The following is a 14,895-nucleotide window of genomic DNA, read 5'->3' as shown; positions in this document are numbered from 1 at the left end:
GTCATGTGACTCGATGACGCAACATTACTGTAACAAATTATTAGAGTAGAAATAGAAAGATATGATGTATGCAGAGTGTAAATATTTGTTATAATATTAAACAAACCTAAACAACTTTAAAATAACATTATTCATATAGATAATTACATTTGGTATTGGATATAGTGTTCGACAACATGCTCAAAAGTAGAACAATTGTAAGAATGAACTAGTTTACGCTTCTACCTGCTCTTGCCTTCTGTTGCCGAGTTTCTTAACTAGATTATGCTCCTACCTGCTCTTGCAGACGATGGAACACCTTCTGTCACCGACTTTCTGAACTATCAACATAATGCTGCTATGTGGTGAAATGCCATTTATGAGGCTTAGCTGTCTTAACTGTGGTTTCTCAAGATTCTCGGTCAAATTTACAGTTTAAGTACGGCAAATAATTAAGTTTATATTTTTGCCCTAACAGTAATATGTTATATTAACTCTCTCATCATTTATGTACATTGAAAGATATGAGGTTGAAATTTAGGTGCGTTTTGGTAATTTTAACACCCCGTCATGTGCCATAGTATAATAAAATTTATAAAATGATTACTATGTGTTTGACATGCCTTCGCTCATTGTTACAGTTTCATTTGCAGGTGAGCGTCACTAGCCAGTCTGTCACGTGATCACAACAAATAATCTCAGTGGCTGGTAGAAAAAAATCCGAAAATAATAGACGAGAAGTGAGGGCCGGAAGTACAGTCTCGAAACATGTTAAAACATATTAAATGTATACCGTGACTTTTAAATGGTGTGAGCGTAAGAAGACTCCAGAAAACTTTAAAAGACTATACCATCGCCTGAGTGTTGGTAAGTGTATCTGTAATCGTATGGTTGCTGTTAATGTGGCGTGAATGAAAGGCTCGGTGGGTGGGATTCCTGCCCGTGTCCCATACCAACAGTTGTAGGGCTGAGAATCGGTGTTTTTAGACAGCAGCCGTAGTGATTTCATCAATTTTGATGTAATATAAACGCAATGTATAACATATAATTTTTTTTTTTTGTTTTCCCTCGCAATTCTCTCTTACGACGTAACTGCTTGGCAGGTTGACAATGAAGTGTGCGTGGTTTCTCAGGTGACGGCTGTTTGTTGTACACAATATGTTTCTCTGGGACGCTTTACTACACCTCTCTGAAGCTACTGACCTTATGTGCCATTTGTTTTCTCCCATGAGATCAGAGTCGATGTACACTACATAGAAAGAGCGGCTTGTGTTAATGTCCTTAACGTGTGTGTGTGGGAGTGAACAGGACGTCTGTGATGTGAAAATCGGGGCAGTAAAACAATAGACATCACAGTGTAACACGTTGAACATATCCCGCAGTCTATAAGCACGTGTCTTAAGGCTACTATTTAGACATCAAGGTTGTATCCGATGAACAGTTTGCTTCACAGATTTGTTCAACTAATTTAATGCTGATCAGCAGGAGCTGCTGTTCATTTGCGTTATCAGTTAGGAGGAGAGAATATTAAAAATTAGTCTCCTAAACAAATGATGAAACATGGGGGCAAAAGCTGTTGGAGAAAACATTTTAGATCTTAACCTATGTGAACGGAGCTTTGTAACTGTAACGACGCTTTTTTTCCAACATGCAACATATCTATACATTTTATTTACTCAGTAATATATTACTATTAACGTAGGAACTCCGTTCGTTAGAGCCGTATATTTCTAAACACGTCATGTCCAGCATCAATTAGGAGAGAAGAATCTGTATAACTCCGCCCACTCGGAAGATGAATGGTGAAATTGCGTCGCGTCCGAATTTGAACTTCAGTATCGTAAGTGCCTCTAAACACAGTCTGGATAGTAAATCACCTAGTTATAATGGTGGTGCTGGATTGACCAATAGAGCAATGACCAGTGCTCCTATAAAACCGTTGCTGGACCTATCACATGTAACCACCGGACACCCAAATATAAGCTCGAGGCGTCAAACTTTGACACCTGACAAGATTAATATACCGGATCAAGATTCCAGCGAATATGGTATCTATCAGACTTTAGCATCCTTAGCTCTCATATGCATCTTGTCCCTGTTCATGGCTTTCCTTGCCCTGTTTTTCCTACAGAAAATTGGGCCGTTGACTTTAAGTACAGGAAATGGAGAATCATTCAGTAATGAATCTCCTAAAAAAATCATAAAGGGAAGTGAAGAATTTCTTGGTGTCTATCAAGTGTCAATATCCTTGAGCACCCTCACCATATCTTTGAACTTATGTTGTCTCTTTGTGTGCTCTATTCAGTTTCTTTTCGCCATCAAACTAATGAAAACTCCGCAAGGAGATGAAAGGTAAAAAATGTACTTTTTCCATTTGAACTGTAAGTAAGTTAACTGATTAATAATTGATGATTATGGTAAATGCTAGGATATTATTTATTTGTCTTCACAGATGTCATAGTCAACCGTCTGTATAAAAAAAAAAGACATACATTTATGGTAATTAATAGACTTTGCCACAAATTTAAAAGTTGTATGTATTTCAGTGACCTCTTCTGAATGAGCTGTGGACGAAATGTCCGTGTTGTTCTTTTGTTTATCAATAAACGAATTACTTTTAGAGAAAGTGAACTCTCGTGTTGATAGTGAAATGTTCTCTGGAAGTACATTGGTTTTGATAGTTCATTTGGCTTGTCTGTGTCTGAGAATGTTACATCGAATAAGGTTGATACCAAACATAAATTGTGGAAATTCTGAAAAACATAAGATATAGAATGGAAACTAAGTACGAACATTATACAATTATAAAGACCTGAACATGAAATAGGTGTAATTGCCATATAACTTCACGAAATCCATTTTTGCTCGCTTGAGATCTTTTTTTTTTATGCTCTCCAATACGATTATTTTAAATTAGAAGTTATTTTTGTGAGGAAGAATAAATCACATGAAAAATTATAACCTTCCCCAAATGAGGCTGTTCGTTAAAATCATTGTCACATAGTGTGACTGACTTAATGGTTCATGTAAGGCAGCTTCGTGATATGACTGCACTCTTAAGCTTTCTCAAACGAGTTGATATTTTAACACCGTGTTGTCACGTTGTACGTGATGTCGTGCAGAGGACATTTGGCAGACATTAAGGTCGAGAAACGTTATGCACTACAACAAATGCAGCTATGATGCTTTATTTGAAATTTGGAAAGAATGGAAACTTTAAAAAGGTCTACTCTGACGCATTCGTGGTAGAAATGTATTTAATACTGCGTTTGTATGACTGCCATTTATCTTCCGTGGCTATACGATTTATACACCAACTTCTGTGAAACATAGAAAATTATATTAATTGATATACAACTTGTATTTTAACTACATAACCATTAGTGTGCAATGCATGTCTTGGTTGAATTTTGTTGAACGAAACATAGCATACATTATATTTTCTAAAACTTATATTATTTGACAAAACAAATTTGAAGTATATATAAAAAGTTTTACGATGTTGATTACACAAAGCAATAATTTTCTTATCAAAGTATTTTAATTTCAAGATGATTTGTGTTAAAAACTAAACTTCCTGTTCATAATATCCGAAAATATCACTTCTAGCGAAGGTACCCAACTCATGAAACAATGCATTCTAATCTTTATAAATTTGTTTGTTTTTAGAGCAAAGCCACGTGTGTCCACCGCTGGGAATTGAACCCTAAATGTTAGCGTTGTAAGTTGGTAAAGTTAATGTTGTTCCACGGGGGGACATCTTTATAAGTAAGAACATAAGAAAAGTATATTTAATTAACTATACTGATTTCCATATTGATTTTCAGTTTCGCTCTAAGTACTTAACTTGCTCTGGTAAGAAATTAATGCCATATTTGAATTGAAAAGAACAGTCAACATTTTTTAGTTTTATTTTTACTCGAGTTTCGCTTATAACTTACATCGGTAGAAACAAGACAACAGAGAAAAGTTTTGAATTATCTAAGGGTGTAGCGTAGTATTGTGGAAATTTTATTTATCACGATATATTTCCTTGTCTCGAATTTGAACCCGAAACCACTTGCTCGCTAGGCGTGTGCCATTTTATTCGTTCATCAAAGATGAGAGATAACCACTATACAAAATATACACAAACAACCAACATCAAAATCATGCCAAGTATTACAAAACGATACTGTACAAATCAGGATTTAAAGTACGTGAACCTGAATTCCTGTAAGTTGAGCCAAAACAAAAGTAACGTAATACTAAATAAATACCTGTAATTGATCCTTCTATTTAAGTCTCATACAGTCGAAATAAATTTTATTCTGAAGCTTGGTTTTATAGCATACTAATAAACGAGGCTTAGGTTTACCATTTTTAATTACTTTTCTAGAAGTGGATAGAACATATTTAGCCGTCGAAATAGCATAAAACATAATCGGTTGTATCGAACGTACTACAACCAGAAACAATAGTTACCTGAAACATCGTAAAACAAATATTACTTTGAGTAACAAATAGAAATAGAATTGTTAACATAATTCCAAATAATTTTTGGATCTTCACGTTCAAATTAAGAATATTTAATAGTCTCATGAAATTGCTCTCATTGACAAAGTACATATTACAAGTACAAGTTACAAAGTACAAATTTCGTATTAATCATAACAGATTTATCTAATATAAACTAATCAACATCAACCAAAGTATTTCTTATACTCTACCAACTCAGCTAAAGAATTAAGTCCTTAGTGTTGATAGTGAGGCATTTTTTAACTTCCCAAACTACTACAGCATTATAAATAAAAAATATCTGTTGCTATGTGGCATCTGTTTGTCAACGATATAGTCGGATTAATATATCTGTTCTATTATTTGGTCTTACTTATCGACTAATATCTTTACGAAGTATAAAAGATTGATTTTCATTTTGCGAATTAAGTGCTATTGAGATAGTATGATTTATAGCTTCACTGACTGGGTGCTTTGGAAGACTACTGGTAGAATAAGATTTATTTAATTGATAATTCTATTTTTATTTTTGCAGATCAAATTAATGATTGTGTTTCATGCTAACTGTATTTGCCAGAAAACGAATCTTACTCTGTTGAATTACACATGGTTGAGTTAAATTATATCAAAAATTAAATTGACAACCACAGCCGATATAAAGTCATGGTGTATCAGAACTACATTTTGACATTGTTTGGCGTTGTAGGTAGTGTGATGCTATCGAAATTAGAACACTTTTGAGAAGAGTATGTAACAGTCCTTTACGACTTGTACTTAAAGGTATTGAAAACTTAAGGAATATGGACCGCCACTCCCCCCCCCCAAAAAAAAGAGGCTTGTAACAAGTCAAATCTCAGCCGTGGTAAGCAAAGCGGCGTCTTGTTACAGATCAGAACCCATGAACACAAAGGTCAGTGGTAAAATTCGTTGATGTGCGCCAGGCGACAGTACGCAAGTTACAACATATCCGTTCAAATAGGGTTGCACCGATATATCGGGTGTTAATTTAAAGCACCTCTCATATAATTAATTTTTTTTTACAAATACGTCAACTTTTATGCTTTTATACATTTTTCGCATCATAATTCGAAATGAAACAGTTGTGAATAATACTAGACTTGGCTTGTAGTCTGATGTCTCTGTCTACAAACCACGTGCCAGTGTGGTTGTGACTAAAACAGCTCACAAAGACTGAGGTTGCTTCATTATACTGAATTTACACCCTCCGTATTCGTGTTGTGTTTTGAAGTGGAAAGCCATCTTTTGTTTTCTGAAGTGGCAAAGCTGTCACGCTGAATTTTGTAGAATAAATTGGATGGTTTAAACCTGACTTTTTTGTGGTGAAGTTAATAATTATGTTTGCATGTATAAAGTTTCTACTATGACCTAACAAACGTTACAGTTACAATTCAAAAGTTAATATATTTGTGTTTTTATTTTACTAAGCGTTTCTAGAAACATTAATGCAAACTGTTTTATTTTCTTATGACCGTCATTCATTTTATTCATTTTCTGAACTAAATGTACCAAGCAAAAACTACGTATGAATTTTTTTATTAATAATGCAACCAGAAAAAAATCACCTATAAGATAAATTTGTTTTAGTAGTTTAAATTACTTTATCTGCACTAATACTAAATGTTGGTATCGGCCGGCCGATGTGGTTGGGTAATTGACACCCCTACGTTCAACCCTCGCATACCTCAAGTAGCTGGAGAATTAAACGGGTATTCATGCTATTTTATACGAAAACATACCAGGCAAGTCGTCGGACGCGGCACCTATGCTGGTATTTCTTTGCGACCGGACTATTGACAAGAACACTGGTTAATTATCGTCCTCGTATATTAGATGTATTATGGAAAGTGTACGAGGAAGAGGGTTGTGCTTTGGACATGAAAAGGCTCACAAAAGAGCCTTTTACAAAGGAAGTAAACTACAGGGCTATTTTCTAGATTCACGATCATCAGCTACAGCATGACCGGGCATAGCTATGTGGACTGTAACGATGTGGCGAGTCTCCAAAATCGTTTTACTGTAAAGTACTCAACCTCTAAATATGAGAGATCTGAGGATAAGAGTTCATGTTCACAGAAATTTCTAAGAATAATAGTTTTTTATATAGTTTATAGAGAAAATGTTTAAATATATATTATGTCGTGTCTTCTATGTATATGAAATCTAGTATGATTAAGCTGTTTAAAAAATATGATTTTTGCTCTCTTTAGAATCAAGTAGTTTTTGAAAAGTTCGGGATATTTGCCTTGGGACGTTTCCAAGTATTATTTATTATCGGGTCTCAGGAAAAAGAAAAACATATACGAGGTTTTCGTTAAGAAGCTAGGCTTAACGACATGTGAATCTATACTATTTGGCAAACTTTTTTTTTTAAACCAAAAATGTTAAACGGGCTCAATGTGCCTTTTAATGGGAGATTCTCCAACCTGATTGTTTTGTTACTGTTTGCCATATAACGAGCGAAGTTTAAAACTACCTTAACAGAAAATTCATATACGATTGTCAGTCATTCATAGCCTTTCATATTCTTAAAACATTGACAAAATTTCTTTATCATAATATTGTATGAGCAAAAACACGTTTATGTGATTTCATTGCATGAGTGTATACATCTTGATTAAACTTTGATTTTGATATATAGATGACTAGGATAAATATCACTTAAAAAACTGTATTATCATCAACCAAGCAAAACGTAATATTACAACTTCCATTTCGTAAATGGAGGGTTTAAAATGTTACGTATCTATCGTTCGTAATTAAGCACAAAGCTACACAATGGGCTATCTGTGCTCTGCCCACTAAGGGTATCGAAACCCGGTTTCTAGCGTTGTAAATTCGAAGACATACTGCTGTGCCACGGGGGGGGGGCATATGTTACTTTTTTGTAAATAATGTTTCCAATATTTTAGGTTTTTACGAATTCATTTCAGTATTTTTTTTATATAACATAATTAATTATTTGTTGGTGTATAATTTACTGAAAGATACAAACTATTAATTCATATTTTTATAGATAAACTAGTAGATTGTTATTCATATGCGTTTTAATAATCCGCAAGTATTTTAGTCCTTGTTTCTGTCCTAACATTTTAAATTCACAGAACACAAATCAAATGCTCGTTTTATCCCCGTATTGAAGTGTCATTATAAATTAGTTTTTGCTATAAGAACAAGCCAATTGTTTCAGTTTATTTTGTTAATTGAATACAAGTCTCTATCCTCACTCAAAATCGTTTGTTTGTTATTAAACTCAAAGCTACACAATGGACTATTTGTGCTTTGTCCATCGCGTGTATAGAAAACCGATTTTTAACGTTATTAGCTCTCAGACTTACCGTTCAGTCATCGGGTGATTTCTTACTCTACACCAAAAGATTTGTATTGCATAAAAACAAATAACACCCAGTACTTTAGATATACTCGATTAAAGCATACTACATAATTGTACAGTGAGTTATTCGTATACAGAATATATGTATTGTTTAGGTGCAAGCTTTACGTAATTTAGGTTTTATTATTGCACTCCAATTGATTCTCTTAACCTTTGAATACTTTCGTTTTACATGTTTCATTTAGACTAAGGTAAATCGCTTAAAATATTTGTATAGAAGAAAAGGTCCACATTTTAAAGACACTCCCCTCTTCATGGCTAATACTTTGCTGTTATTGTGAGGATTGTTTATTTTTGAATAACTTTGACGATAACATGGATTTTTGTTTTTGACGACTGTTATTGTTGGTTTTTTTTTCGAATTCTTTATCTTAAACTTTGATTGATTACATATGATTAGTACTGGCAACAAATGTAAGTTAACTTGTGGTATTTGTGACTCTCTCTAACGGGAACGATTTGTACATGATAACCCAATGAAAAATTGGTTTTTAAGGTTTCCTTGGGCTAAAAGAAAATTTTAAAACTTCTTATCTTTGGCATCGATCGCCACCCAAGAAACTGATGAGTGATTGGAATCTTAGTAATCTTTGGCTTACAAAAACAAGAAATAGAGTCCAGACTTTTAGATTTACGTAAATTGTCAGTATCATCACTAATACTTTTCTATAAAGTAATCTTGAATAAGTTACTAAAGTTTTGACACATTAAATTTTTCTGTTTTGTTTTTAAAATATTTCATAAAATAACCTAGTATCGAAACAAAACATGGAGTCTTTAGTATGATTATGGTGAAAATGCAACAAGGTGTTTGTTTGAATATTATGGATTTTGAAGTAGTTTGCTTCTCGACATCATAAGCAAGACAGGGCTATGCGTTACACATAAGCAGGGCCAGCGCTAGCGGGGGGAGGCAGAAAGACAAGCCTCCTGGAGTGTCGTTGCCCCCAAAGTTAATGCTGTCAAGTAATCTAATGTGTGACTTATTTAAGTGTTTTTCAGACATGTCTTGTATCGGTAAATGGATGAGAATGAGTATTATGTATTTCATAATCGCACATTAATCAGAATTCTTTCTTTGGAAAATGAGATAAAATAAAATGATCACTGAAATATTCAGAATGCTTGTATGAAAAGATCAGACTGACACTGTTGTGTACGAGCAATGTAAGGTTTAATGTCACGTGATTTGAATGAATACATCATCCTCATCCGTAAGCTTTGACGACGAGGAACATTTGAAACTTCTGTTTTTGGACTTGTATGCTTTATTATATGTAACGCACATAAGAAGATACATATAAGAATTTATAGTCACAAGATCAGAGTTTTCTATTTTGTAAACTGTATGTAATTTAAATATTTGTTTATTATTCTCAGTGGTTAGGCCTAGTAGTTATAGCGTGTCGGACTGTGCATCCGTCCCGCTGCCACAAAAACAAATTAAGAGTAGCTCAAGATTTGGCGGTGGGTACTGTTAACTACTTGCCTTCCCTATAGTATCTTGTTTTTGTGCTAAGTCTAGACATTTTATGAAAAGTAGAAATCATTTTAGTTTCAACGATACAGGACTTTTAGAGAGAAACGTTTTGTCTACATATATGTGAAAGTGTGATACGGAAATTCAAGTACTCTTAATGATCCAAGATACTCAATAAGTAGTTGTGGATGTTGAGAGTAGCAAGAAACTCCTCACCCCATCTAAAAATAAAGAAACAATCGTAACTTCATACTGGTGTCATGCTGAAACCGTTCTTTCTCAAGGTGTTTCTGTCAGTGAAATAAATTAGAACTTCTTCAAAATCCACGGAATCTGGTTCTCTATGAATATGGAGCATAGCAATGATATTTTTTATTATTCTTTAAACAGCTTCAAAGTGATCAGCAGTACTCGACGCCTATTACTTGTTATTAGACGTAATTGAAGTCGTATACTGTGTTTAAATAAATTCTCTCTTCATTTCTTGAATAAGTGAAATTTAGTAAATAGTTCTGTTGAGCTATGGAACATTAAACAAGTGAAATGTTACTTTTCAATTACTTATGTATTTCTAACCAATTAATAAAATATTGTTTTTCAATAAAACTGCAAGTTACCTGAAAGTTAAGAGTTAATTTGAAAACCATTGTATAAATTAGTTTAGCATCAAGAGTGGGGAATGATGGTTAAAGTGGCAAACAATATCAAAGTTGTATAGAAGTTAGATAATGTTTGAGGTTATTTAACAGTATTGCTTAAAATTAAGATTTAATCGTTTGTACGTAAACACAAAGTTACACAATAGGCTATCTGTGCTCTGCCCATTACGGGTATCGAAACCCGGTTTCTAACGTTGTAAGTCCGCAGACATACCGCTACGCCACTGGGGGGGGGGGGGGCTTAAAATTAGGAAGGAGAACATAAGTTCAATAAATAAGAATTGAAGAATAATATCGAGAACATGACCAACAAATTAAATAGGGGACAGAAGAACGTAACCACGAAATTAGAGCTATTAGTAAAAAGTATGTTACAAATGGAAGAGCTTAACGATGAGGGTGGAAGATGAAACAACGAGCGTAATAACCAGCTGGAAACTACCTTAGTATGTATTAGGTTATATAAGATATTTTAGACACGAGATTACAAATGTTCACTCTAATGCTGTAAAAGTTTGTAGCGGATCGTGGATAAGTTCTGAAAGGTAGATAGTATATTACAGTTAATTTTTTGTTTGTTTCTCGGTAATACTTCTCAAAAGTCGCAATTTTAAAATTTATTTGATAAAATATTGTAAGCAATGCTAGTGAGCATATTAATAATTGCAAAGTTGTAGAAAACGTTTGACAGTTTGGTAATTCGTTTGGTGGATGGGTAGTGAAATTCTGTTTACGGTTTTCTCGCCACCATTTTGCCACTCCTAAAGTGGGTTGTGTACGTTATATTAAAACAATTTTGAATATGCAAGTCAACCGATATAAAGTCGCGGTGGAAAGGCATGTTTCAGAAATATATTTTGACATTGTTGGGATTTTGTAGGTAATGTGTTATCAGCGAAATTTTATCGCTATTGTGAAAGGTATATGTAACAGCCCATTCAGCTGCAAAATATTCATACACTCAAATTATAAAAATCTGTTCAGATCGGGTATTCATACTTTCCAAAACGAGGATATCTCTTGTATTTAATGATCTTGGAAAAATAAAGGAATTTGGATCAACTAGGGGTACCAGGGCCATCCAGAAAGAGACTTACAACAAGTCATACACCAACTGCGATAAAATAAGTGTGGCGTCTTGTAACTGTTGAGAACCTATGAACACAAAGGCCAATGGCAAAATCTATCTGCATGCCCCAGGCAACAGTACGCAACATAATCAAGAATGTTTTCTGTCTGGAAAAGCGACACAAGTCACATGTACAAAAGTGGCTTCTACGACATATCCGTTCAACCGTTGCATACCTCAAGCAATTGAAGAATGACACCGATTGTTCTCTATATATTCCTCGCACCAATTTTTATAATTCAAAATTTTCGTCTCTAATTCATTATCTAATATCAGTGAGCCATGTGAACCTCTGCTTGACATTTTTATTTGAATTTCCCATAGCCAATTAGAGCTAGATAGTGCTTTAAGACGCCCAGATCCTTTCGCACGCAATGGATGTTAGCTCCATAGGTCAGGTGGGTGGAGGAGGTTACTAGAGTTGCTTTAGGTAATTCGTATAATCCTTCCCACGGAGCCCCCGCACAAGAAACCTACGTACCAAGTGATTACCTAAATAGCTATAAATAGATATGAAGTCGTTTACCTACATGCCTTTGGGTGTGTTGCTGTATTATTTTCGGACATACTCCATAAACAACTAGATTACATGTATATGCAAATCATGATGTATTCTTTTCTCGCTCCCCCCCCCCCAGTGGCACAGCGGTATGTCTGTGGATTTATACTGCTAGAAACAGGATTTCGATACCTGTGGTGAGCAGAGCACAGATAGCCCTTTGTGTAGCTTTGTGCATAATAATAAACATCAAACATAAACATCTTTTCTCGTTTACGTTATTTCAACAATCTTTGAGATTTCATTAACATGTCCGTAAAGAACTGAATTTTGACCCTTGACCCTAAAATTATCATTAAAAAAATTAGGTGTAACAATGTTACTTCTACTGCTTAGCTATAAAACATATATCCAAAAGTTAAATATATGATGAAGTTTAAATAACATAATGATAAATTCAATAATAATAATGATAATTACAAAAAAGAAGAGCTTAAAAATGTTAAACTATACACCTGGAAGCATTTGCAACTTATACAATTACACAAATACAAAAATACCTTATTAATTAGGTGAATATATATATTTTTTAAATTTACAAGATTATTTATGAAACTGTATGCATGAGCTTATTAAATTGAAAATACTTTCCTTCTTATTCAAAGTACATCTTGTGTTCGATTCCTCTGCCAGGAGAGGGACTGCATTCAAGGCTGCATTAAAAAAAAAAGACTGAGCAAGCATGTTTCAAGTTGTGGCTTATGGAAAGTTTTGCTTTTATATCATATTGTAATTAACTTAACTTACAAGTTATTTACTCATCAGAAATAGTATTTTAAAAGTAAGCTGAGTTATTTCATTTTTTCCTTAAACAAAACAAAAAACGGTCCAAAAGTCCTTTGTTAGAGATTGGGACCGGCCACTGGTCCAATTGATTGACAACCTTTTATATATATATAGTTGATAGTGAAGTAGAAGACGTGTCAGACAAAATTTGTAACACATCATTAGAACAGGAAAAAATATCATTAAGCTAGTCATTATTCAATCTTACGCGCTGTTCATGCTTAGCTCAAACCACAGGAGATCTTCTCTATATGTGTGGTATCTAAAATTTCAAAACCTTATAAATGGGCGGCTCACTATCACAGCAGAAATTTCAGGGAAATATTAACTGAATTTGCGTTTAAATTAGATTGTTTCAATTTACCATGTGTTTGTATATCTCTACATGGTAGGCCCGGCATGGCCAGGTGGTTAGGGTGATCGACTCGCAATCGTGTAGCTTTGAGCGAAATTCAAACAAGCAAATCTACATGGTTACCACCTCTTTAGCTGCACAGCGACATTATTTTTATTTTTACCAAACTACATGCAAATTTCGCTCCATGATCGTCACTTTCTGTCAAAGTAACATCACAATACATTGTAACAATCTAGGCCTATTTTCCTGAAACTGAGACAATAAGATACTTTCTGTTTTAGGTAATATATCCTGATTAATGATGTCACATGATCATAACCTTATTCATAAGTAACGTTATTCGGGTATTTTTTCCAAAATGTTATTGGAGCTTGCCAGAGAGAGATACGTTATATGTGAACAAGTTATGCCTTCCTGTGAACTAAGTTAAATCCTGCTCTTAAGTGACACTGTTGGTCAAAGCCAGTGCAGGTGTACGCACGTTATTGTATGTGACCAGTACAAAGGATAAATCTCTAATTATTTTTCTTGTCGTTTGACTTTGTTTGCTTAAGGATATTCGCACACAGCTACTTCAGGACTATCTGTGCTAGCCGTCCCTAATTTTGAACTGATAGACTAGAGGGAAGGCAGCTGGCTAACAGTAGCCACTGCCAACTCTTGAGCTGCTCTTGTCTGAATGAATAGTGGGATTTGACCGTCACCCTTATAATGCATTCACAATATGGTAGAAAGCGATTTTTCTTTATTATGCGAAAACTGGACCCATAGATCCATAGTGCAGTACGCTGACCACTAGGCCACACTTGGCCCACGATGCTTAGCGTGTTCAACATATGCAGAGATATAGAACTTGGTTTATCTTTTTTATTTCCGTGTAACATGTCTGACCTTTCGACGAAAGGGGCATGACATTCTAAATGTCTTGCAAAGCTTGGAGTTAAAAAGCAATTCCTAGCGAAGTTTAATTGTGTCTTATGAGGAAGTTTAATTGTGTCTTATGAGGCAATTTAATTGTGTCTTATGAGGAAGTTTAATTGTGTCTTATGAGGAATTTTAATTGTGTCTTATGAGGTAGTTTAATTGTGTCTTATGAGGAAGTTTGATTGTGTCTTATGAGGTAGTTTAATTGTGTCTTATGAGGAAGTTTAATTGTGTCTTATGAGGTGTTGTCGGAAGATAAGAGAAACTCGTCATTTTAAGTTTTGTTTATTTCAAAATGAAATAACTGTATAAATGTCTTTCCTGTTGGTTGCGTTCGGCTTATTCACACACGGCGTACACATTCTAAGAACATCCAATATTTGGGGACTTAATATTTACTTGTATGTTTCAGTATTATATGAAACTGACCCTCTGTAACTTCAGGTTAAGAGTTATAGGAAATTATGTAGAGTATTTTATATTGATAATTTTGTACATGTATTTGGAATGCCAAAACACAATACAATACAATATAAGACATTTCCTTTGTTTAAGATAATACCATAAGTATCAAAGTTTCGTCATTAAATCTATGTGTAATTGTAGCATGATGTATTTCTGCATATGGTCAAACTAGCGGCTCCGCGGGCGTATCTCACTTCATGACTGATGTTATTCTTCCCGCCCACTCATTATTGGTCATATATCAAACTTTAGATTTATGCATGAAAACAAATGGATTCATAAATAAACTTGAATAGGTAAGTCACATAAGTAACAAATTATGATCCACCAGTATTTCCTTTTCCCACAGTCGTGTCCTTCATATGTGAAGGACCACCCTAATCTATTAAGTTGACAAAACTATCGAGTATTAAAAACTGTTATCATTGAAAACATAAACTTTCTGAGATTTTCGAAAAGTTAGAAAAGGTAGCAGTATTTTTATAATTCTTTTTCTTTCTATCATTTGAAAAGTCAAACAAATATAACCCTTAAGTGAATCAAGAGAAGAGTGTATTTGCTGTGAGCAAAATACCATGAGCTGTAGCAAATACATCGACAAGAAAACAAAATACCATGAGCTGTAGCAAATACATCGACAAAAAAAC

At 34.2% G+C, this 14,895-nt stretch overlaps 1 protein-coding gene across 1 annotated transcript in view; it reads left to right on the top strand.

The window, feature by feature from the left end:
• The first annotated feature begins 1,774 nt into the window (after positions 1 to 1,774).
• LOC111085529 overlaps positions 1,775 to 14,895 on the top strand; it is a 23,144-nt gene continuing 10,023 nt past the window's right edge. Inside the window, exon 1 of the mRNA XM_022384526.1 lies at positions 1,775 to 2,331. Coding sequence (XP_022240234.1) covers positions 1,775 to 2,331 — 557 coding nt within the window. The remainder of the gene's footprint in view (positions 2,332 to 14,895) is intronic.

Source organism: Limulus polyphemus, unplaced genomic scaffold (assembly GCF_000517525.1).
Source record: "Limulus polyphemus unplaced genomic scaffold, Limulus_polyphemus-2.1.2 Scaffold447, whole genome shotgun sequence".
NCBI lineage: Eukaryota > Metazoa > Arthropoda > Merostomata > Xiphosura > Limulidae > Limulus > Limulus polyphemus.
The sequence above is the reverse complement of the archived record's forward strand: the minus strand, read 5'-3'. Positions and strand labels throughout refer to the sequence as shown.